At 47.5% G+C, this 25,000-nt stretch overlaps 2 protein-coding genes across 5 annotated transcripts in view; both read right to left on the bottom strand.

Annotated features, from left to right (window-relative positions):
• The window catches only part of maptb (microtubule-associated protein tau b), a 15,486-nt gene extending 6,534 nt beyond the window's left edge, over window positions 1-8,952 (bottom strand). The window contains exons 1-6 of one of the 3 annotated variants that reach the window (XM_035996549.1): window positions 8,794-8,951; window positions 7,949-8,001; window positions 7,434-7,485; window positions 7,045-7,394; window positions 6,672-6,712; window positions 6,050-6,107 (exon numbers count right to left, since the gene is read on the bottom strand). In XM_035996549.1, the coding sequence (XP_035852442.1) occupies window positions 6,050-6,107; window positions 6,672-6,712; window positions 7,045-7,394; window positions 7,434-7,485; window positions 7,949-8,001; window positions 8,794-8,897 (658 nt within the window). In that variant the 5' untranslated portion in view covers window positions 8,898-8,951. Of the gene's footprint in view, window positions 1-6,049; window positions 6,108-6,671; window positions 6,713-7,044; window positions 7,486-7,948; window positions 8,002-8,793 lie in introns of all 3 variants that reach the window. The other 2 variants (XM_031278189.2, XM_035996550.1) reach the window with 2 other exon arrangements.
• A 563-nt stretch (window positions 8,953-9,515) lies between these two features.
• The window catches only part of crhr1 (corticotropin releasing hormone receptor 1), a 67,731-nt gene continuing 52,246 nt past the window's right edge, over window positions 9,516-25,000 (bottom strand). Inside the window, exons 7-13 of one of the 2 annotated variants that reach the window (XM_035996551.1) lie at window positions 23,362-23,515; window positions 23,075-23,135; window positions 22,423-22,495; window positions 14,835-14,920; window positions 13,337-13,475; window positions 10,493-10,534; window positions 9,516-10,020 (exon numbers count right to left, since the gene is read on the bottom strand). In XM_035996551.1, the coding sequence (XP_035852444.1) occupies window positions 9,880-10,020; window positions 10,493-10,534; window positions 13,337-13,475; window positions 14,835-14,920; window positions 22,423-22,495; window positions 23,075-23,135; window positions 23,362-23,515 (696 nt within the window). In that variant the 3' untranslated portion in view covers window positions 9,516-9,879. The remainder of the gene's footprint in view (window positions 10,021-10,492; window positions 10,535-13,336; window positions 13,476-14,834; window positions 14,921-22,422; window positions 22,496-23,074; window positions 23,136-23,361; window positions 23,516-25,000) is intronic. The other variant, XM_035996552.1, reaches the window with a different exon arrangement.

The raw sequence follows: 25,000 nt of genomic DNA, 5'->3' as shown, positions 1-25,000 counted from the left end.
GCAGTAGAACTCGTTCAGGTCGTTGGCTAGGTGTCGGTCATTGAAGGAGTGGGGGGTTTTAGGCTTGTAGTTGGTGATCTGCCTAAGTCCTTTCCAGACAGTCGCAGAGTCGTTAGCTGAGAACTGGCGTTGGAGCTTCTCAGAGTACCAATGTTTAGCCTCCTTCACTGCCTTGCTAAATTTGTACTTTGACTCTTTAAATCTGTCTTTGTCCCCACTCCTGAACGAGTCTTCCTTAGCCAGCCTTAACCTTCTGAGTTTGGCTGTGAACCAGGGTTTGTCATTGTTGTAACTCACCCTGGTGCTTGATGGAACACAGCAGTCCTCACAGAAGCTGATGTATGACGTCACAGCCTCTGTGTATTCATCCAGACTGTTGGTAGCAGTCCTGAACACATCCCAGTCAGTACAATCCAAACACGACTGGAGATCCTCCACAGCCTCACTGGTCCATTTCCTTGATGTCCTCGCTACAGGTTTGCAGAGCTTTAGTTTCTTCCTGTAGGCGGGGATCAGGTGGACCATGACGTGGTCAGAGTGTCCCAGTGCAGCATGGGGGACGGCGTGATAAGCATCCCTGACTGTGGTGTAACAGTGATCCAGAATGTTCTCCTCTCTGGTTGGGCATTTAATATGTTGTCTATATTTAGGGAGTTCATGAGTGAGGTTCCCTTTATTAAAGTCACCAAGGACAATAACTAGGGAGTCCGGGTTGGTCCGCTCCACACACAGTATCTGGTCGGCAAGCATGCGCTGCGCGTCCTGCACGTTGGCCTGCGGTGAGATGTAAACACCGACCAGAATGAATGAATGGAACTCACGGGGTGAATAAAAAGGCTTACAGTTTATGGTGAAATACTCCAGGTCAGGAGAACAATGCGTCTGGATCACTGTCACGTCGTTGCACCAACTGCTGTTGATGTAGAAACAGATTCCTCCACCTTTAGTTTTGCCGGAGAGAGCCGTGTCTCTGTCCGCTCTGAAAAGCTGGAAGCCTGCCAGCTGCAGCGCAGAGTCCGGTATTATTCCACAGAGCCACGTCTCCGTGAAGCACAAAACAGCAGATGAAGAAAAGTCCCTGTTTCCCCCCAACAGCAGTTGTAATTCCTCCACTTTGTTGGGCAGAGAGCGCACGTTAGAGAGGAATATTCCAGGTAACGGTGTGCGTGATCCTCGCTGGCGGAGACGCACCAGCGCACCGGCCCGTTTCCCTCTCCTCCGGCGTTTCGCTGCGTGAGCAAAGGTGAGCGCACCTTTGACCAGAATGTCCAAAATTTCCAGTGAAGGGAGAAGAAAAGTGGGAAATAAGTCTGATGGTGTTGTTGCCCTGAAGTTCACGAGCTCTTCACTTGTGAATGAGATACGGGTACCATCGCAAGAAACAAAGTTAAAACACAAAACAAAACAAAACAGAGTGCACCAACACACCGTGTCGCCATTCTGCGGCGCCATCTTGATCACACTCTAGAATGAGATTAGTAGTGATGTACCTGTACTCTAGACTGAGATAAGTAGTGTCGTACCTGTACTCTAGGATGAGATTAGTAGTGATGTACCTGTACTCTAGGATGAGATTAGTAGTGATGTACCTGTAATCTAGGATGAGATTAGTAGTGATGTACCTGTACTCTAGGATGAGATTAGTAGTGTCGTACCTGTACTCTAGACTGAGATTAGTAGTGATGTACCTGTACTCTAGACTGAGATTAGTAGTGATGTACCTGTACTCTAGACTGAGATTAGTAGTGATGTACCTGTACATAATACATGTAGTCATAATAATACCCAAATTCCACGAGGCTCAGGCCGAGGAGGGGGAGTTGCAGCCATATTTGACTCGAGCCTGTTAATTAATCCTAAACCTAAACTAAATTATAACTCGTTTGAAAGCCTTGTTCTTAATCTTCAACATCCAACATGGAAAACAGTACAGCCAATTATATTCGTTGTTGTTTACCAAGCACCAGGTCCATATTTTGAGTTTTTATCTGAATTCTCAGAGTTTTTATCATGCGTAGTCCTTCAATCAGACAAAATACTTATTGTAGGTGATTTTAATATCCATGTGGACGTTGACAGCAATAGCCTTAGTACTGCTTTCAATTCACTGCTAGATTCTATTGGTTTCAGTCAGAGGGTGCATAAGGCCACGCACTGTTTTAACCACACCCTCAACCTTGTTCTAGAATATGGCATCAAAATTGACGATTTAATAGTATTTCCACAGAATCCTTTATTATCAGACCATTTTTTAATAACTTTCGAATTCCTACTACCAGACTATACGAAATTAAATAAAAGTTTCTACACTAGATGCTTATCTGACAGTGCTATAGCTAAATTTAAGGAAGATATTCCAACAGCACTTAACTCAATGTCATGCCTTAATATAACAGAGGACCGTTATGTTAACTTTAGTCCCTCCCGACTTGATAACTTTGTAGACGCTGCTACGGCCTGCCTACGGACTACTTTAGACTTGGTTGCTCCTATCAAAAAGAAGATGATGAAGGAAAGGAAACTAGCACCTTGGTATAACTCCCAAACTTGCAAAATAAAACAAATCTCATGAAAACTTGAAAGTAAATGGCGTTCCACCAAACTGGAAGAATCTTGTGTAGATTGGCAAGATAGTCTAAAAAATTATAGGAGGGCCCTCAGAAATGCCAGATCAGACTACTACTCAATACTAATAGAAGAAAATAAGAACAACCCAAGGTTTCTTTTCAGCACTGTAGCCAGGCTGACAGAGAGTCATAGCTCTGTTGAGCAATCTATTCCTATAGCTCTGAGCAGTGATGACTTCATGACCTTTTTTAATGATAAAATTATAACAATTAGAGATACAATTCATCACCTTCTGCCCACAGCTTCTAACGACTCACCAATGGGCGCAGGAGGGCTAGAGAGAACGATAAGACCTGATACATATTTAGACGGCTTTTATCCTTTAGACCTCCAACAATTAATGTTAATGGTCTCTTCAGCTAAGCCAACTACCTGTCTCTTAGACCCCATTCCAACGAGGCTACTTAAAGAAGCACTACCCGTGGTCAATACCACATTACTAGATACAATCAATATGTCCTTATTAACGGGTCACGTACCGCAGTCTTTTAAAGTAGCTGTGATAAAACCTATTCTGAAAAAACCCACCCTCGACCCTGAGGTCTTAGCCAACTATAGACCTATATCTAACCTCCCGTTTCTCTCCAAAATCCTTGAGAAGGTAGTCGCTAATCAATTGTGTGACTTTCTGCATAGAAATAGTCTATTTGAAGACTTTCAGTCAGGATTTAGAATGCATCATAGCACAGAGACGGCACTGGTGAAAATCACTAACGACCTTCTAACTGCTGCTGACAAAGGACTTGTCTCCATACTTGTCTTATTAGATCTTAGTGCTGCATTCGACACTATTGACCATACCATCCTGTTACAGAGACTGGAACACTTAGTTGGCATTAAAGGAATCGCACTAAGCTGGTTTAAGTCCTATTTTTCTGAGCGATCCCAATTTGTTAATATTAACGATAAACCATCCAAATACGCTAAAGTTAGCCATGGCGTTCCTCAAGGCTCAGTGCTTGGACCAATTCTATTCTCTTTATATATGCTTCCTCTAGGCAATATTATTAGGAAACACTCAATTAACTTTCACTGTTACGCAGACGACACCCAATTATATCTGTCAATTAAGCCAGACGAAAGCGGTCAGTTAGCTAACAAGCGTGCATTAAAGATATAAAATCCTGGATGACCCACAATTTTCTGATGTTAAACTCAAACAAAACAGAAGTTATTGTGCTGGGACCCAAGCACCACCGAACTTCATTATCTAAAGATATAGCTACCCTAGATGGTATTGCCCTGGCCTCCAGCACTACTGTCAGAAATCTAGGAGTTATTTTTGATCAGGATCTATCCTTTAACGCCCACTTAAAGCAGCCATATTATGCTCATTTTCAGGTTCATAATTGTATTTTAAGGTTGTACCAGAATAGGTTTACATGGTTTAATTTTCAAAAAACACCATATTTGTGTTGTACTGCAGTGCTCTCTCTCACTGCTGCAGATCCTCTTTTCAGCTGGTCTCTGTTTTAGCTACAGAGTGAGACCTCTTTTCTTCTTCTTCTTCTGTACTATCTTTGATTACACTTGCACATGCTCAGTAGCTCAGATGTAGATCATGTCAGCTAGCTAGCTCCATAGACAGTAAAAGAAAGGCTGTTTCTACAACTTCGGTCAGTTACAAGGCAGGATTAGCTGGGAGACTTCTAAATGAGGGCGCACATGTAAGTAGTTCTTTTGTAGATTATGGTGAACTTGTGTGTGTTGTAGCAGTGCTTTGCTATTGAGAACGAGGTAGCATGCTAGCGTTAGCATGCTAGCGTTAGCATTAGCGTTAGCATGCTAACGCTACGAGCTAATGGTTGCGGTTAGCCTGCTCGTTTCGGCTTGTGACGTCACAAGCCGTGCCGATTTTGAACAGCTCACCCAGAGACTGAAGGCAGGACACATTCAGAAACTGTATCTCACTCTAAACACCATGGATGGATTTTTTTCAAAGTTTGTATGTGTGTGTGGAAGCACCAGAGACACAACATAACACCCCAAATCCCAGAAAAAGTGATTTTTTTCATAATATGGGCACTTTAAAACAAACCTCAAGAACAGCCTTTTTCCATCTTCGTAACATTGCCAAAATCAGGAACATCCTCTCGCAAAACGATGCTGAAAAACTAGTCCATGCATTCGTTACTTCCCGGCTGGACTACTGTAATTCTTTACTATCAGGCTGCTCAAATAAGTCCCTCAAGACCCTCCAGCTGATCCAGAATGCTGCAGCACTTGTTCTGACAAGAACTAACAAAAGAGATCATATTTCTCCTGTATTAGCTTCTCTGCATTGGCTTCCTGTAAAATCCAGGATTGATTTTAAAATCCTTCTCCTGACCTACAAAGCACTAAATGGTCAAGCACCATCATACATAGAAGAGCTCTTAGTACCCTATTGTCCCACTAGAGCACTGCGCTCCCAGAACTCAGAGCTACTTGTGGTTCCTAGAGTCTCTAAAAGTAGAATGGGAGCCAGAGCCTTCAGCTACCAGGCTCCTCTCCTGTGGAACCAGCTCCCAACTTGGGTTCGGGGGGCTGACACCGTCGCCACATTTAAGAATAAACTGAAAACCATCATCTTTGATAAAGCTTATAGTTAGGGAGTGAGGAGTTGCAGCATAGTAGAGTAGAGTAGAGGGAGGCAGGAAGTACGAGCCCGGTCCAGGGCCCCTCTCTTTAGCCTGCCTCTCTTAGTTATGCTATTATAACTCTAGACTGCTGTCGGAAGCTCCTTCCAAGGACACAATGAGCTGCTCCCTCTTCTCTCTTTTCACTTGTCTCCTTTTGTGTGCATCTTAGTCCCAGAAATGCCTGTTACTAACCTAGCTCTGGGGAGTTTTCTCCCCGGAGTCCCTTTGCTTCTTCTTCACCCAGAACATCGCCCTGGAATTGGGTGGCACCTAGACCGGGGTCCTGGGTGCAGCTGACGCTATGGACTTACTACACCCTGCTACGCTCTGTGATTCCCCGCAGTGTCCGACTGCGTCCTACTGCGTCCAACCGCGTCCACCCAGGCTGCTGTGCCACACTACACCCCGTAACGCCCTGCTGTACCCTACTATGACATGAACTACTACGACTACCATTGTGATCACTGTTTCACTATCTTTATTATGATTATTATTGCCACCATTCACCACTCCCCCAACTGGTGCCATCAGACACCGCCTACCAAGAGTCTGGGTCTGTCCAGGTTTCTTCCTAACAAAAAAGGGAGTTTTTCCTTGCCACTGTCGCAATAGCTACTGCTAATGCTTGCTCTTGAGGCAACCACTGTAATAGTTGGGGCTTCGTAAAGTACAGAGTTTGGTCTAGACCTACTCTATCTGTAAAGTGTCTCGAGATAACTCTTGTTATGATTTGATACTATAAATAAAATTGAATTGAAATTGAATTGAATTACTCTAGACTGAGATTAGTAGTGTTGTACCTGTACTCTTGGCTGAGATCATCTTGGCTGCTCTGGCGCCCCCTGCTGACTTGGAGGCCTGGAACACAAAGACATTGTTATCCATAGAGGGATACTGCAGATGACATGTTTCTGCAGGCGACCCTGAAATAAGCATCGCTCTGGTTCTAAAAGGATTTTAGATTATTTCAGAATTTAATCTATGTGGCAACCAAAGTTTATGATACTGAGTTTTATTGATGACTCACTTTCATGATTGTTGAAGTGTAAATGTAATCTTCAGAAATAAGAAGCTAACGTAAGTATATTAAGGAACTAAACCAACGTTAATGTGACTTCAACGTTCCGTTAGCCTTGTCAGCCTCATTCGTAACCTATTTCTAGGGAGCCCCTAAAGGACACATGTCAAACTCAAGGCCCGTGGGCCGAAACCGGCCCGTCGCAGATTTTGATCCGGCCCACATATCAGTTATATTCACAATAAATCTTGGCAATCCTAGTTGTGCACTAAACCACAAAAGACACAAAACTGTTTTCAAACTGTAATTTACACTACACCCTGAAAGGTGCACGTTTGTTTTCCTTGTAGTCACTAATATTTAATGATTTAATGAGACACAAACATGAATTAAAAAGATTTTACCTTCAGATGTTCTTCTGCAGTTTCCTTCACAGCTGCTTTCTCTGGAACAAACAAACATCTGATATTACATTGTTATATTATGTTATGGATGAAGTGATGTGTTTGTGTTGGTTGGCGGCAGACAGAAGCTGAGGTCAATGGTCATGGAGACTGGGGAAGTGTGTTTCCATGACAACCAAACAAGAAGTGTCCAGTCTGTGTCACCTTCACTACGAGAGAGGAAAACATGTGAAATGTTCCTTTAACCTCCTGAAACCTCCTGAAACCTCCTGAAAGATGACACAGAGGAGGAAGGAGGCGTAAACTAAAGAGGAGGAGCGGGGGAGGAAAGGGGGGAGTAAAAGAAAGCGGGAGCGGCAGCAGGACGACAGACCTTTCTGCAGAGGAGGAGCGCTTGTTTTTCCAGCCTGGGCAGCCGGGGTAGCCAGAGGAGCGCTTGGTTCTGCAGAGGAGGAGAGGGGAGCAGCATGGACGTCCCCGTCTCCAGAGGGAACTAACCCACAGAGAGCAACGCTTCTGGAGCTTTTACTGACGTTTTCTTCAGCGATTTTTTTCCGTTCTTCGGCTGTTTCCTTGTGCTCCTCTTCATCAGGAGGTGAGACGGAGGAACTGGCCCTCTTCTCCTCCTCCATCTCTCCATCTCCTCCTGGCAGCTGATCCTCCTCTTCCTTCACTACTTTCTCCTCCGTTACCTCCTCTTCCTGTTCTTCTCCTTTACCTTCCTCCTCTCCGTCAGGAGGAGTGAGGGAGGAGCAGCGAGTCCCTCTCTCCTTCGTCACTACGCCTCCATCTGGGAGTTTATCCAGAAAAGTGACTGGGGGGAGGGGAGGCGTGCAGACAAACACAGAGAACAAAAACAAACTCAACACTAACACATGATTGGATGACGGATGATTGAGAGACTCTGAGACAGTTTAGGGACCGCACGGGACAGACATATTCACACAGTGGACTCAGAGACTCTGAGACAGTTTAGGGACCACACGGGACAGACATATTCACACAGTGGACTCAGAGACTCTGAGACAGTTTAGGGACCGCACGGGACAGACATATTCATACAGTGGACTCAGAGACACTGAGACAGTTTAGGGACCGCACGGGACAGACATATTCATACAGTGGACTCAGAGACACTGAGACAGTTTAGGGACCGCACGGGACAGACATATTCATACAGTGGACTCAGAGATTCTGAGACAGTTTAGGAACTGTGTGGGTGTGTCTGTGAAGAGGAGACTCAGAGAACTACAGCTGCAACTTCCTTATGTTCCTACCTCCCAGCATGCACTGCTCTCCTCCGAGGGGGGCCGAGTGTCCGTCCATCATCCTGCAGAGAGGAAGAAGAAGAGAGGAAGAGGAGAGAGAGAGAGGAGAGAGAGAGAGGAGAGAGAGAGGAGAGAGAGAGAGGAGAGAGAAAGAGAGGAAGAGGAGAGAGAGGAGAGAGAGAAAGAGGAGACGAAGAGAGGAAGAGGGGAGAGAGAGAAGACGAGGAAGAGGAGAGAGAGAGAGAGAGGAAGAGGAGTCAGTGAGCATGCTCAGTAGAGAGTAGATCCTCCATGATGATGATGCAGCAACAAACAATAAAGTCACTTTCTGTTTCAATCTGCTGACTCATGCTGTTAATCCCCAGCTCTGCTCTGACACTTTGATCTGAGGCTACATTAGCCTGCAGGCTAACAGGCTATCAGGCTATTAGGCTATCAGGCTAACAGGCAAACAGGCTAACAGGCTAACAGGCTAAGAGACTATCAGGCTATCAGGCGGTCACAGAGTGGAGTAACACGGCGTCAGCATCTGCCGCTCATCCTCCTCCATCCTGCAGACAGAGGAGCAGCAGAGACACGTGGAGCAGAGAAAGACAGGTGGAGGCAGACAGATTGATAAAAGACAGACAGACAGATGTAGACAGACAGACAGGCAGGAGAGAGACAGACAGACAGACAGACAGACACACACACACACACACACACACACACACACACACACACACACACAGACAGGCAGACAGGCAGATAGACAGACAGACAGACAGACAGACATACATACACACACACACAGACAGACAGGCAGACAGACAGACAGACAGACACACAGACAGACAGGCGGCTCAGTGTCTTACCTTCTGTCTCTTTTCCTCTCTGCTCCTCTCTGCTGCTGCTGCTCATCCACTGCCGCCGCCCTCTGCTGCTGATGCATGCTGGGAGACGAGGCTGCTGTTGCCATGGTAACCCGAGGACACACACACACACACACACACACACACACAGAGGACGTTTTAGCAGCTTCAATATTCTCTAAAATGTTGATCAGTGTTTCCCAAAGCCCAAGATGACGTTCTTTAATGTCTTGTTTTGTCCACAACTCAAAGAGTTTCCTGTCCCAGAGGAGAGAAGACACTAGAACATATTCATATTTAACAAGCTGACATCACACAAGTTTACCTGTTTTATCATAAAAAATGACTCAAACTGATTCATGGATTATCAGAATAGTTGGAGATGAATTTAATAGTTAGTACGTCTGGTCTTTACCTAACCCTCTACTGACCCGACGCTGGCCCTTTAAATTCAGATTTACAGATCAACAGTTACACTTAAATATATATATTTATGTTCACCTGTCATCTTATTGAAAGTGCAAATATTAAGTAGGAAAACATGTCATTGCATATCGTCTCCGTCAGACAGAAACCTGATGTTGATAATTTAATAATCCATAAATCATTTCTGTTGGTCCCACTTTCCGTCTGCCTGTGGATCTTACACACACATAAACAGTGACGAGGCCATTTCCTCTGCCGTTGTTCTGGACACACAAGGTTTTCCCCGATAGCCACAACAATAAAGATAAAATCCTGCATTTATTCATGTTTGGGTTGCAAATAATATACAATATATAATCACCAAACAATCTATTATGTCAGATTTAGTTTTAGTGTACACAGAGATTCAATATTTCTATGAATGGAGCCTGTTTGTTAAAGCTCTTAGAGTAGAAGTTCAGACTTTAGAACTGCAGTCAAACGTCCTCTGTTGCCTGAACACATCATCATCTCTGAATCTGTCACAGCTTTGCTGCATTCAGGGACATGTGTCAGAGTGCCCCCCAATGTCTCTGCTGCGTTCAGCTCTGGAGAGGGGCTGACTGACATGTCTGCGGTGGGGCTCAGTCAGAGGGTGGGGCTCTATCAGAGGGTGAGGCTCTGTCAGAGGACGGAAGTCTGTTTGATGCTGTGGAAGGAGACTCTGCTCGCTGAGGTCGGCAGTGACGAGGCGCGCACCGCCCGGCTGCGGAGGGAGTGACGGTCCTGCCAACGAATCCAACGCTTCCTGACTGCAGAGCGCACCTGAGGACAGACAGACAGGTCGGACAGACAGGTTAGAGAGACAGCCAGACAGACAGACAGACAGACAGACAGACAGACAGGTAAATAGTCTGTGTATATTAAAGTATATTTGTGGAACACTACGAGGCAGCTTACAGCACATTTCAGCAAGAAGACAATTCAAAGTGCTTTAAAAACATCCGTAAAGAGAATATAAAACAGCTCATTTAGAATAAAAGTTACAGAGCAGTGGGAGAAAAGTCTTCAGCCGTGATTTAAACAAGTGTTTGTTGCAGCGGCCCTGCAGTTATCTGGGAGTTTGTTTAAGATATGTTGAGCATAAAAACAGAACACTGCTTCTCCACAATCTGTCCCAGACGTCCTGAGAGTCTGGAGGGTTCAGAAGATCACAGCACATCAGAAATAAACTCCACAGGGATTTACAAACTAACATCAGGAAGAAACCAGAAAGCTCAGCAGAAGAATAAATTACCTCACTGTTGAGAAAACAGTAGAAGATGGAGACAAAGAAACCCTGCAGAGACAGACGGAGGAACAGTGTTAGCTGCTAACATGCTAATGTCAAAGAAACCCTGCAGAGACAGACAGAGGGACAGTGTTAGCTGCTAACATGCTAATGTATGGCAGCTCAGGCTACATCTATTCTGCTACGTTTTTGCTTGAAATGGAATATCTTAAGGTTACGACCATAACCCCGGTTCTCTGATAGCATGAGTGAGGTATCTCACATATGGGTACGCCTCCCCGCGTATCCCTCAGAAGCATTTTCTCACTACACCAGCCATGATTGGCTGGCCACATCTGACGCGAGACGTACAAGGGGCGGTCCTCTATATAATCCACAGCCCATGCGTTGTACCGTCATTCAAGGTAGCAACCTCTTCTCGCTCCACGCAAGAAGGGTGGTCCGGTGAGATACCTCACTCATGCTATCAGAGAACCGGGATTACGGTCGTAACCTAAAGTTCTCTTTCAAGCATTCGTTCGGTATCTCACATATGGGATATGTTTACTCCTGTATTGTCGGACAAGCCAACCTCGGTGATACGTGACCTTTCCAATCATACTAACACATTCTGCATCCGCGATGACTCCACACTCAAAACAGTGTGATCCAGGCGAGGCGCAGTAACGTTGAGTCTGTAAAACCTCATGAACGTTGTTGGGGACGACCAGCAAGTGGCTGCACACACCTCCTTTATCGACACCCCTTCAAATAAGGCCCACGACGTGGCAATTCCCCTTATTGAATGTGCACGTAGATCAACAGGAGATTCACGCCCCTTAGACGAATAGGCCATGGTGATTGCCTCCACAATCCAGTGTGATAAACGTTGCTTTGTGATAGGCTTACCCTTGTGAAGTCCAGACCATGAAACAAGCAGCTGATCCGCTTTCCTGAATGACAGTGTCATAGCCAGGTACGCTCTCAGAGCACGCAAAGGACACAATATATGCAGCCGCCCCTGTTCCTCCGATGTGAACAGTGGCGGATAGAAAGCACTAAGCTCCAAGGGAAGGCACGAATAGGATGAGTCCATGACCTTTGGAATGTATGCCGGGTTCGGGCGTAATGAGACTTTAGAATCCCCCGGGCCGAACTGTATACATGATGGATGCAATGATAAGGCGTGTAAATCACCAACCCGCTTGGCTGAAGTTAGCGCCAAAAGCAGTGCTGTCTTAAGTGAAAGCATTTTCGCACCCACCTCCAATAAGGGCTCGAACGGTGGTCCCAATAAAGCTTCCAACACCAGTGGCAAATCCCATCCAGGAGACAATGATTTTGACACCGGGCGTAAGCGCCGTGCTCCGCGCATGAAATGGCAGACCAGGGGATGCTGTCCCACCGTCTTACCGTTTAAACCCAGATGACATGCATATATAGCAGCCAGATATACTTTAATTGTGGAAAACGCTTTTCCCTTATCCAGGAGAGTTTGCAGGAAAATCAACACAATCCCTACGGAGCACTGAAAGGACACTTCCCCAGTAGACGTGCACCAGTTTTCAAACACACGCCACTTAGCTTCATACAAAGTACGTGTGGATGGAGCTCTTGCACTTTGAATAGTCATTATAACATTTTCAGGTAGATCACAAGATGTCAAGTTCAGCTGGGGCTTTTTGGTTTTGACCGTCTGGTGTGGTGAGCTCTGTCAGCATGGGGTCGTGGTCAGTCAAACTAGCAAGGCGAGCAAGCAGACGATGGAGACTTTTCATGGGCAGCCGAGCGCAGTGAGCACAAGAGCCCGCCGGGGCCAGCGCTTCTTGGGCATGTTTCAGCCCCAGACAGTCATTGCAGCAGGGGTGAGTGTCCCTCGCTGAGATATTTTTCCCGCACGAGCACACCCGTGCTAGCATGGCTTCCTTCGTGGTGGGAAAGGAAGCCATTCATTCTAGCTTAACACCAAATGCAGTTTGGAAACTGGCCAATATTGTGTTGCTCTAGTATAGCTTTTCAGCTAGGTAATGTAGCTTTGCAGCTAGGTGTGTTAGCTTTGCAGCTAGGGATGTGCTATGGCTAATGTTTGGGTAAACTAGCCGATAGCGTAGAAGCTAGTTCAGCTAGCTCTAGTTTGGGGACTAGCGAGCTCGGCTGTGGGTAACCATTGTTTGGGGACAGGCCGGTTATGACAGTTGTTTGGAGACAAGCCTATCTGTCGAATACCGCTGAATAGGGACCAGCGCCCGGCGAGCGAGTTGTGAGCTCGACTCTATGGACAGTTAGCATAGACCCTGGCAGTATCAATGATGTTCGCTTCTGACCGAGAAGAGGTCATTGGATGACGGTAAGACACACGGGCTGTGGATTATATAGAGGACCGCCCCTTGTGCGTCTCTCATCAGATGTGGCCAGCCAATCATGGCTGGCGTAGTGAGAAAGTGCTTCTGAGGGATACGTGGGGAGGCGTACCCATATGTGAGATACTGAATGAATGCTTGAAAGAGAACTTCTGCTACGTTTCCCCCTCTCATTCCCCCTGCTCTGGTGTTTCCCCCTCTCATTCCCCCTGCTCTTGCATTCCCCCCTCTCATTCCCCCTGCTCTGGTGTTTCCCCCTTTCATTCCCCCTGCTCTGGCGTTTCCCCCTCTCATTCTCCCTGCTCTGGCATTTCCCCCTCTCATTCCCCCTGCTCTGGCATTTCCCCCTCTCATTCCCCTGCTCTGGCGTTTCCAAGCCCCTAAACCGAGACATTTGGAAACACTTCTGACCCGCTGCCTCCTGTTTATGTCCAGTATACCAGAATGTTGATCAGATATGAGGTTTGGGCGTGTTAGTTTAAACGTAGTGGTAAGAAGACAGCAGATGGACCTGGAAGGACTCGAGGATGGAGTTGAAGTAGATGAAGACAATCTGAGCAAGCTCGTCTTCTCCTCCAGGATTCACAAAGAACAGCATGTAGGTGATCCCTAACAGGGGCAGTAGCACCAGTGTGGCCTTCACTGCCTTCCTGCAGGAACACAGAAACACAGAGGAAGATAACCCGTGTGTCTCCCACCTGTCCTGTGTGTCTCCCACCTGTCCTGTGTGTCTCCTACATACCTGCCAACATTTGGTTTTCAAAATCCGGGAGATTTCTAGGGGCATGGCGGCGCAACCAGGGGGGGGTACTGTAAGTGTTAAGTGTATTATTTACATTGCAATAAAACTGAAAACACAACTTAATTTATTAATATCAGGGAACATCCCTGCCACACTCGCAGTGAAGTTGTCACAAAACACAAAAGGAAAATTTTTCTGTGCTACCAACATTGTCATCTTGAGTTCAGCTTGCATCACGTTTTCTGCCTCTGTCCTTTCGTGATGAAGTATTAAATTGCCTGTGTGCCCTTATGTTCCTCTTTTGCGTGATGGTGCCGCTGTGTTTTAATGTGCTGGGTAATGTCAGGTTGCCAGGTTGAGGGTTATAGGTTGCCCGGTTGAGAGTTCTAAGTTGCCAGGTTGAGGGTTATAGGTTGCCAGATTGAGGGTTATAGGTCGCCAGGTTGAGTGTTATAGGTTGCCAGGTTGAGGTGACAAACATGTTGAAAATTGTATATGGTGTGTGGACTGTGTGAATAGGATGCGTTTCATACAAGATCTGGCAACTGGTCAACATTAGACCAATATATTGGTCCGATTAAAAACGGGAGTGTTGGCAGGTATGGTCTCCTACCTGTTCCATGTGTCTCCTACCTGTCCTGTGTGTCTCCTACTTTTCCTGTGTGTCTCCTCCCTGTCCTGTGTGTCTCCTACCTGTCCCGTGTCCCATGTGTCTCCTACCTGTCCTGTGTGTCTCCTACCTGTCCTGTGTCTCCTACCTGTCCCGTGTGTCCCATGTGTCTCCTACCTGTCCTGTGTGTCTCCTACCTGTCCCGTGTGTCTCCTACTTGTCTTGTGTGTCCCATGTGTCTCATACCTGTCCCGTGTGTCCTGTGTGTCTCTTACCTGTCTTGTGTGTCTCCTACCTGTCCTGTGTCCCATATGTCTCCTACCTGTCCCGTGTGTCCCATGTGTGTCCCGTGTGTAATGTGTGTCTCGTGTGTCTCCTAACTATCCCGTGTGTCCTGTGTGTGTCCCGTGTTTCTTACCTGTCCCATGTGTCCCATGAGTGCTGTGTCTCTCGTTTGTCCCGTGTGTCTTGTGTGTCCCGTGTGTGTCTCGTGTGTCCCTTGTGTCCTGTGTGTCTCCTACCCAATCCGTGTATCCCATGTGTCCCGTGTCTCTCGTGTGTCCCGTGTGTCTTGTGTGTCCTGTTTGTCCCATGTGTGTCCCTAATGTGTCCCTTGTGTGTCTTGTGTGTCCCTTGTGTGTCCCGTGTGTGTCCTACCTGTACTGGATGGTCTCGGAGGTTGTGGACGCTCTTAGTTTGGTCATGAGGATCCGAACGATGTTGAACAGGAAGACAAAGTTGATCTGCAGAGAACAGACGGAGGAGAGCAACAGTAGTTGGGTTGTACTGAAATAGTTCCCTATTTAGTGTGTTGGCCATTTTGTAGTGGTGTTTAAAGGGTTAGGGTGAAGCCGTGGTAAAAGTTACTATAATCCATTCAATGAGTTGATAAGCAGACAGATTACCTAGCTAGCTTCCACTTTATAAACAGCTAACCATAGCAGCTAACGTTAACTTTACGTCGCTGCTGTAGCGGTCAGCTACTTTAGTGATGTTTAACGTTGTCAGGGTTTTGGTATTTTGTGGTGTGTATTATTTTTTTAGTCGGTTTCTGTTCTGTATTGTGCTTGTTTCCTGTTTTATTTTGTAGTCTGTCTTGTCTCCCTTGTCTTGTCTAGCTTTCTTCCTGTCTTTGTTTGTTTCCCGCCTTTTTTGATTTGTTCCACCTGTTGTGTCACCTGCCTCTCGTTCCCTCGTTACCTTGTGTATTTAGCCTCTCTGTTTTCCCTTGTCTCTCGTCGGATCATTGTTTGTGTCTGGTTTTGTTCCTGTCAGCACGTCATAGCCTGTTCTGTTGTTTTCTGCCTGCTCCATTTTTGGACCGCCTTTGGTTTGCTCCTGTTTTTGTGTTTAATAAATCCTCGTGCTCATTACTCCTTCGCCTGCTCTCTGCATTTGGGTCCACCATCCTCGCTAACCATGACAGAATGATCCGACCAACCGGACCCAGCAGAGAAGCTTCCTTTTTCCCAGTGGGTTCCCAGTTTTTTGTGTCTACTGGTTGCTGCTCAAGGCCTATCTGGACCATGGCTCCCGCACACCCTTTGTCTGATGAACTTTGTGAGCTACTTTGTGACCTGATAGAGCTGAAGGTTATGTGGAAGGAAGCAGACAGTGAGTACCAGAAGGAGGCTATTTTGTCATTGGCTCGTAATATGGTGTCAGAAAAACCCTGGCTAATTGACTCAATTCCGGACTGGGTTAAAAGATTTGTTTCCACTCCTGCCCATCCACCTGTGTGCCGTTTTGCTACAGGTTTCATGTCCGTTACCCAGCCTACATCCCGGTCTGCTAACACCGTGGCCACTGGATTTTTGTCTGTGACCCCGTCTGTCCCTTGGCCCGCTTCGCCCAGTCCTGTCTCTCTACCTGGAGGAGAGCCAGAGACTCATATGACTTTGCTTCAGTATTTTGCCATGTCTGTTAAAAAGACTGAGGAGGCCAAAGCTGCCAGCCTTCAAGCTGGAAGACAACAGTCTAGTTTGCCTGCTAGCAGCTCCCCTGGAAGCTTTACGATCGGCTGTACGGCAACCCACTCTGCGGGCACCCTCAACTACAAGGAATCCTTTGAGGGAACTCGCCTAGCCATATTCCCTGGGAACTGTGGAGGCCGGAGACGGGGTAGAAGACAACATGGCTCCCGACGCCATGCCCTGCTTCACCCTCTCTTCAGCCCCGAGTCCTCGCTGTCCAGCGGCCTCGAGTCCGTGCTGTCCAGCGAGCCAGAGCCTGAGCTGACGTATGTTCCTGAGCTGACCTGTGTTCCTGAGCCTGAGCTGACCTGTGTACCTGAGCCTGAGCTGACCTGTGTACCTGAGCTGACCTGTGTACCTGAGCCTGAGCTGACCTGTGTACCTGAGCCTGAGCTGACCTGTGTACCTGAGCCTGAGCTGACCTGTGTACCTGAGCCTGAGCTGACATATGTTCCTGAGCTGACCTGTGTTCCTGAGCCTGAGTTGACCTGTGTTCCTGAGCCTGAGCTGACGTGCAACCCTTCTGTTCCCGAGCTGACGTGCAACCCTTCTGTTCCCGAGCTGACGTGCAACCCTTCTGTTCCCGGGCTGGCGTGCAGCTCTCCTGACCCTGGGTTGACGTGCAGCTCTCCTGATTCCGGGTGGACGTGCAGCTCTCCTGACTCCGGGCTGACGTGCAGCTCTCCTGAATTCAAGCTAGCTAGCAACCTCCCTGAGCCCCGGCTAGCTAGTAACCTTCCTAAATCCAGGCTAGCTAGCAAACCCCCTGAATCCAGGCTAGCTAGCAACTTTCTTGAGTCCCGGCTAGCTAGTAGCCTTCCTGAGCCCAGGCTAGCTAGCAGGCCCCCTAAATTCAGGCTAGCTAGCAACCCTCCTGAAACAAGGCTAGCTAGCAGCCTCTCTGAGCCCCGGCTAGCTAGTAGCCTTCCTGAGCCCAGGCTAGTTAGCAGCTCTTCTGAATCCAGGCTAGCTAGCAGCCTTCTTGAGCCCCGGCTGGCTAGCAGCCCCCTTAAGCCCAAGCTAGCTAGCAGCCCTCCTGAGTCCAGGCTAGTTAGCACTCTCCCAGATCCCAGGCTTGCTAGCAGCCTTCCTAGCTTCCCCGAGCTTCCTAGTGTTCCCGAGTTTCCTAGAGTTCCCGAGTTTCCTAATGTTTCCGAGTTTCCTAGTGTCCCCAAGCTGCCCAGTTTCCCAGCACTGCGCAGCCTTCCAGAACCGCCGCTGACGTGCAGCCTTCCAGAACCGCCGCTGACGTGCAGCCTTCCAGAACCGCCGCTGACGTGCAGCTGCCCAGAACCGCCGCTGACGTGCAGTCTTCAAGAGTCGTCGATGACCGCTCTTCAAGAATCTACGATGACCGCTCTGCTAGAGTCTTCCAGTCGTCTAGAGTCTTTGATGACCGCTCTGCTAGAGTCTTCCAGTCGTCCAGAGTCTTCGATGACCACTCTCCCAGAGTCTACGTCGACAGCTCTTCCAGAGTCCATGTCGACAGCTCTCCCAGAGTCCACATCTACGGGCAAGCCAGAGGCCTTGCCGGTCTCCGGCGTCCAAGAGACTGCCCCTGAGGCTTTGTTGGTCTCTGGAGTCCCAGAGACCTCCCTAGTGACTTTGCCTTTGTTCTGCCCCCATGAGACTTTGCCTGTCGGCGGTCAGGCCGACTCCTGCCCCTCGTGTCCTGTCGGCGGTCAGGCCGACTCCTGCCCCTCGTGTCCTCTCGGCGGTCAGGCCGACTCCTGCCCCTCGTGTCCTCTCGGCGGTCAGGCCAACTCCTGCTCCCCGTGTGTTGTCGGCGGTTCGGCCGACTCCTGCTCCCCGTGTTTTGTCGGTGGTCTGGCCGACTAATGCTCCAGTTACCCTGTCGGCGGAGTTGCCGACTCCTGACCCTGTTGTCTTGTTGTCTGTTACTGATCCTGTTACCTTGTTGGCAGACACTGACCCAGCTGACCCGTCGCCTGTCTCCAGCCCAGCTGACCCGTCGCCTGTCTCCAGCCCAGCTGCCCCTTCATCCGCTGAGCCTGTCTGGCCACCAGAGGGGATTCGCCTTCGCCGCCGGTCTTCAGAAGGGATTCGCCCTCGCAGACGGCCTCCAGAGGGGTTTCGCCTTCGCCGCCGGCCTCCAGAAGGATTCTGCTTTCGCTGTCGCCCTCCAGAGGGGTTTCGCCTTCGTCGCCGTCCTTCAGAGAGGCTTCGCCTTCGCCGCCAGTCATCTCGGTGCCCTCGACATCCTGTACGGCCACCAGAGAGATTCTGCCTTCGTCGCCGGTGGCCAGAAGGGTTCTGCCTTCGTCGTAGGCCGCCTGAAGGTTTCTGCCTTCGATTCTGCTCCCAGTCCCCTGTTGCCGAGGCCTCTCTGCCCCCTGTTGCCGAGGCCTCTCTGCCCCCTGTTGCCGAGGCCTCTCTGCCCCCTGTTGCCGAGGCCTCTCTGCCCCCTGTTGCCGAGGCCTCTCTGCTCCTTGTTGCCGAGGCCTCTCTGCTCCTTGTTGCCGAGGCCTCTCTGTTCCCTGTTGCCGAGGCCTCTCTGTCCCTGTCCCGGGGCCTTCCTGTTCCCTGTCCCGAGTGGTCTCTCCATTCCCTAGCCCCACTTGACTTGTTTGCTGACCTGTTTGGCCCTCCTCCGGTCCCCCTCCGCCCTCCCTGGGTTGTCTTTTTGTTCTGTTTTTGGGCCATCTGGGATCTGTCCCTTGGGGGGGGGGTACTGTCAGGGTTTGGGTATTTTGTGGTGTGTATTATTTTTGTAGTCGGTTTCTGTTCTGTATTGTGCTTGTTTCCTGTTTTATTTTGTAGTCTGTCTTGTCTCCCTTGTCTTGTCTAGCTTTCTTCCTGTCTTTGTTTGTTTCCCGCCTTTTTTGATTTGTTCCACCTGTTGTGTCACCTGCCTCTCGTTCCCTCGTTACCTTGTGTATTTAGCCTCTCTGTTTTCCCTTGTCTCTCGTCGGATCATTGTTTGTGTCTGGTTTTGTTCCTGTCAGCACGTCGTAGCCTGTTCTGTTGTTTTCTGCCTGCTCCATTTTTGGACCGCCTTTGGTTTGCTCCTGTTTTTGTGTTTAATAAATCCTCGTGCTCATTACTCCTTCGCCTGCTCTCTGCATTTGGGTCCACCATCCTCGCTAACCATGACAAACGTTAGCTACATAACGTTAGCAATATATCTTGTGTAGAATCCAGGACCCGCAGAGCAGAGGGAAGTGTCAGGGAGCAGAGACAAACTATTTAGCTAGATGAAGTGAGCTGGTTTGACCATTGAGATGGGCTATGCTCGCTAGCTTCACCGCAGTTGTGTGTGGCCGTGCACTAGTGCAGGACTGCGGGTGAGAGGTTGAGGGGTGTGGCGATGGCGATCATCGATACTATAAAAAGCCGGCTTCACCATCCAGACAAAGCCAAAAGAGAGCCGTTTTCGAATTTTTTCACCCTGGGACCCGGTTTCAAAAAAGTGCGTTTACTAGATTTGTGTGGACGATCGGCCCAAACGATGCTAAAAATGTGCGTTTGCACCAAAAAACGTTTCCATGTGGATGGCCCCTAAAGAGCAGAGGCCCCAAGATGGAGCCCTGTGGGATACCCATTGTGGAATGTAGTGGTGTGGAGAGTTCAGAGTTTACTTTAACACGTTGCTCTCTATGCTCCAGATATGATGCAAACCAACCGATAGGATGTTCAGAGAAATTGAAGGTGGTGAGTTTATTCAAGAGTATATTGTGGTTCAAAGGCCTTTTTTAGGTCTATAAACACAGCTCCCACAACATTACCCTTGTCCAACTTACTCTTGATGTTCTCGGTAAGGTAGCAGTTAGCCGTTTCTGTAGAGTACCCTTGTCTAAATCCAAACTGTTCAGAGTTGATAAGTTTATTACTTTCAAGATGCTTTACTAGCTGTTCTGTGATAATCTTTTCTGAAATTTTGGAAAAAGCAGACAATATTGAAATTGGCCTATAATTGCCTGCTTGGTCCTTTGCACCAGCCTTAAAAATTGGAGTAATGATGGCTTGTTTCCAACTTTGTGGGAATTTGCCCACTCTTATGGAAAGGTTTACCAGGTGGTTTACCGGTTTAGCCAGGGAAGAACAGTGAGTTCTGATGAAGGCAGTGTCCAACCCAAACACATCCTTTGCCTTAGACTTATTTAGTTATTAATTATTTTACGTACTTTATCCTGACTGACCTCCTTAATTTGGAAAAGCTTTGATGGCTCATACTTTGTGGTCTGTGATAGGGTTGCTGGTTCAAAATTCTCAGCAAGCTCCTCCACTGACTGAACAAAGAAGTTATTTAATTCATTTGCAATAATTAAATTGTTAGTGCTGGTAACTCCATTTACTTCCAATTCTGTTATTATTTTTTGTTGACTAGACTTGAGTTTAGTAAGGCTGTTGAGGTGCTTCCAAAGGGATGCGCTGTTTCCTTCAGATTCCGCAATCAGTTGCATAAAATAGGCTGTCTTTAGGAGATCGGTATTTGTTTTAGAGAGCAGCGATTTTTTTCAATGCATAGTCTCTTTTTTTCATTAGCTGTCATTGTTCAGCCATGGTAGGGAAACTTTTTGTTGCGTACCTTTAAATGTCTTAGTGTATTTCCCAATCAGGTTTGTGAGGTTTTTCGTCAGGGAGTTACAACAATTTTCTAAATTATTTGATTGCAGAACATTATTCCAGTCTAAATTATTTAAATCATTTTCAACTTGTGTCAGCTTATTTTTGGGGATACCCAGGTTCGCGAATTTTGGTAAACGCTATTTAGTAAGTTTTCGGACAGTCATGGTCATATTATGATCAGAGAGCCCCGTTAGTAGATTGTACGTTATAATGATTCACTGGGGTCTGTTAGTGACTATCTGATCTATCATAGTTTTAATTGTTCGCGTAATCGTTGTTGGGCCCTTCATCATCTGCAGCAGCCTCTTTAAGTTTTTTACTATGGTTTTTCTCTAGCCAGTTAATATTAAAATCACCAAAAAAGATGGATTCGGTGCGACTATTTACATATTTAAAAAGTTTATCTAGGTTATCATAAAATGAAACATCATGGGATGGTGGATTATACAGCACTACAATGTTAAAATTCATATTAGGGGATAATACAACATTCAAAGCCAAACATTCTAATGGTGTATCCAGTTTGATTTCATTACAATTCAGAGTGTCTCTAATATAGAATAGTACTCCCCTGCCACCTTTGTCAGATGTTCTGTTCTTTCTGTGACAAGTGTAACCGGGGACATCAATCATGCTGGTTGGGATGTTACTGTGCAGCCATGTTTCGCTCAACGCCAAAAAGTCTAAATTAGAGTTAGTTAGCAGATGTTGAATCTGATCACATTTTGGCAATATACTTTGAATGTTCAAGTGTCCACCCAGAATGCCTTTAGGTTTAGACATAGGCTCCCATAGTACCCTTGCGTGACGTCCATCCCTCCGGAGCTCCGCCACCACCCGCGCAGTCCACTTGCCGGTGCACCCTCCAGGGAAAGGTTATTAGATGGACCTGGGTTTAATTGCACGTCCCCAGACAGTAGGATCAGCGTCAAGAGAACGTTGAAACCATGCCAATTGCTTCTTTTCTGGTTGTCCTGCTTTCTCGGTATGCCGCGACGGGGGAACTCAAATTTTTTGGTGATTGAGTAGATGGCAAGATATCCATGTCCGAAAAATTTCAATCTCGGCATTCCATTTGTATTTACCAACTCGTCGTTATCGACCTGGGACATCTGTTTGTTTGCGCTTAGGTGTTGACCAAGTGGTAACAGCAGAAGCCAACAGCAAAGTAGTAATGCGCAGACATTTCCTTCATCTCTTCAAATGTTATTTGACTGGTTTCTTTGTTTTTTTCTTGAGCCAGTAACTAGTTGATTAAAAGCAAGGGCTATTCTGCCAATTAGTAGCAGAAAAAATAAGTTAAAAAGGATTGGAGTGGAGCTTGACAAACCACCCAGCCCTTCAGCAGCCATGGTGGACTGGATGTGATCATGTGAGATAGAGAGTTTTTAAGGTGGACTTACAGTGTTCAAACCCTAAACATATTTGACTTCGACTTTCTAATGCAATAAGCGATGTATAATCCAAAGCAAAATTCCTCGTTCGTGTCCTCATACCTGTCAAATAAAGCTGATTCTGATTTCTCTAATAGTTGACTTTTTCTCCAAGAAAAACCTTACTTCAGTATATAAAGTAATCTAGGGATAGTTGTCTGAACTTCTGGATTTTTTCGTAAACTTTTTGACATGTAGTCAGAAGATATTCTGACTTTTTCCTAAATTATTGTGACGTTTTCCTCATACCAGCAGGACGAGGATCATAGGGCCTTGGTAGATGTAGTCGGTGTAAACTCCCGCCTTCTTTCCAAACCAGCACCTGTCAATCAAAACACAACCATTAATCAGATCCCCTCAATCAATTGTATAGCAGTTTTCATATAAAAGTCATGTAACACGAAGTGCTTCATATTATATAAACAGACACAGTAATGTAAGATAACCCCCCTCCACACACACTCTGAGAGAAACCCAGAGAAGTCACATCTAACATAGTCTATATCCATGATGTTCCACTTCAGGGATTGTTCCGGTGCCGCCGGATGTCTGTCCCCTTCCTCTGTCTCTGTGTTGGCGTTCTAACCTCTGGTGGATTTGTGAGGACTATGGTTAACTGCTCCTCAGATCTCTGCAGGGTAAATCCAGACAGCTAGCTAGACTATCTGTCCAATCTGAGGTTTCAGTTAACAGCAGCTCCGTCCGGCACTTAGCACCACCCAAGATGATTGTGATAGGTTTAAAGAAATGCCAATAAACAAGAGCATGTTTTTCTCCCATCGAGGAATGCTGTGCGGACTAGCCAGACCCTCCTCTGCAGCTCTGTGGAGGAAGGTCTGGCAAAGTGAGACTATACTAACACACACTACGTTAGAAAGTCAGTCAGCAGCGTCACACTCACTTCTCGTTGTCGTAGTAAAGCTTCCCGAAAGCCCAGGCCACGATGATTGGAAAGGGAATACCTGTAGACAGACAGACAGGTTAGCCAGAGAGACAAACAGGTTAGACAGAGAGAAGACAGGTTGGACAGAGAGACAGACAGGTTGGACAGACAGACAGACAGACAGGCAGACAGGCAGGCAGACAGACAGACAGACAGACACACACACACACACACACACACAGAGAGACAGACAGGTGAATCATTAGACAGGTAAATGTGTGGACAGGTGAATCAGGTGATCTGACCCCAGCCGATGCAGATGAACATCCACTTCCTGAGTTTGTCGGTGGAGTAGGTGAGGACGACGGCGGTGTGCAGATAACAGCCTTCCCCAAACATCCAGAAGAAGTTTGTCACATGGAAATAATTATACGCTGCTGTCACCAGTCGGCACCACACCTGGAGAGAGAATACATGGGTTAGTTAACGATTTACTAACCCTAACACCTGGAGAGAGGGGAGACAGGAGAGAGAGACAGGAAAGAGAGGGCAGCGAAACTCCTTCAGGTAGCCAGGGTGAGAAACGCAGGAGGACACAGGCAGAGAGGAAAGAGAGAAAGAGAGACAGACAGAGTCGCAGCCATTAACACCAATGTCTGACATTCCACCAGCCGCGCCATGGCGTTCCTCTCCGCTCCGCAGGGCTATTTTCATGCGGGCCATTCAAGGTCAAGGTCAAGGTAACTTTATTGTTTGTACAGCCAGACACACAACAATACAGCAAAACATGACATCCTCGCAGTATCTAAAACACAGTAGTAAATAAATAAATACAATTAAAACAGTTCTGGCAAATTGTTTAAAATGGAAATGGAAGTCGGGATAAAAAAGTTTCTGTGTGATGGTTGGGGTTGGCTGGCTGTGAGTTTTCTGTTTTGTTTAGTATTTTCTATTTGTTTTTTTCACTGTCAGTTTCTCGGTTGGTTCTGCCTTCTCTGTTTTTCTGTTGGCCCTGCCTCTCTCTGTGCCTCCTGTGTTCTCCCCCTCCTGCTGCTGCTGCCAGCTGATTGAGCACACCTGGCTACCATCCCACCATCACCTTCTCCCGCTGCGCACACCTGCCTTCCATCTGCAATCAAGATCAGTATTTCAACCCCGGCTCAACAGACCATCTCCACTTGATCGTTGCTCCAGTCATATTGGTGAAACTCCCTGCAAGCTATCCCTTGAGACCCTTGTTTTTCGCTGTCTTTGAGATAACATTACTTACCTTTTCCTGTGTCTGTTTCCTTGCAGTTACCATCTCATCCCTGTCTGTTATCTCCAGTCAGCTGGCTTCACCACTCGGTCCCCCTCCCACGGCGCCCCGCTTCAACCTCCACTTCCAGCCATCCACTTCTCGGCTCCTCTGCTCTCCCCCTCGGCTTTTCGGCCCCGGCTTCCCCACGCTTCCCTGAGTGCCCTCATCCGCTCTGCCTTCGCCAACCTACTCCCAGCTCCCGAGCCCTCACCGTCCTACCTGCCTTCGCCATCCTACTCCCAGCTCCCAGGCCCTCACTGTCCTATCTGCCCTCGCCATCCTATCCCTGCTCCCAAGTCCCTCACCATCCTACCTGCCTGTTTTCCTTGTCCCTGACGTCCACCTCCCCTCTCCCTTTTCCTTTGATCCAAATAAACCTTTTGCCTTGAGCCTAGCGTTTGAATCCGTTCTGTTCACTCATCACGTTCTCAGTCTATTGGACCTGCATCTGGGCATGGAGTACCTACGGCCTGAGGGAAGTAGCTGAAACTGGCAGGACAAGGGGTGGCTAGGGTCAGCAGCAATGGACTGGGCCTTCTTTTAACAATTCAATTAACCGAACCCCCCAGGAGTGCTTAGAGGAAGTTAGATACTAGCTAATAAACAGCTGATTGGTCTGGAAAGAACTTGTGGAGACAATCAAA

Source organism: Sander lucioperca, chromosome 21 (assembly GCF_008315115.2).
Source record: "Sander lucioperca isolate FBNREF2018 chromosome 21, SLUC_FBN_1.2, whole genome shotgun sequence".
NCBI classification, from domain to species: domain Eukaryota; kingdom Metazoa; phylum Chordata; class Actinopteri; order Perciformes; family Percidae; genus Sander; species Sander lucioperca.
Note: the sequence above shows the minus strand (reverse complement) of the source record. Positions and strands in the feature narration are given on the sequence as shown.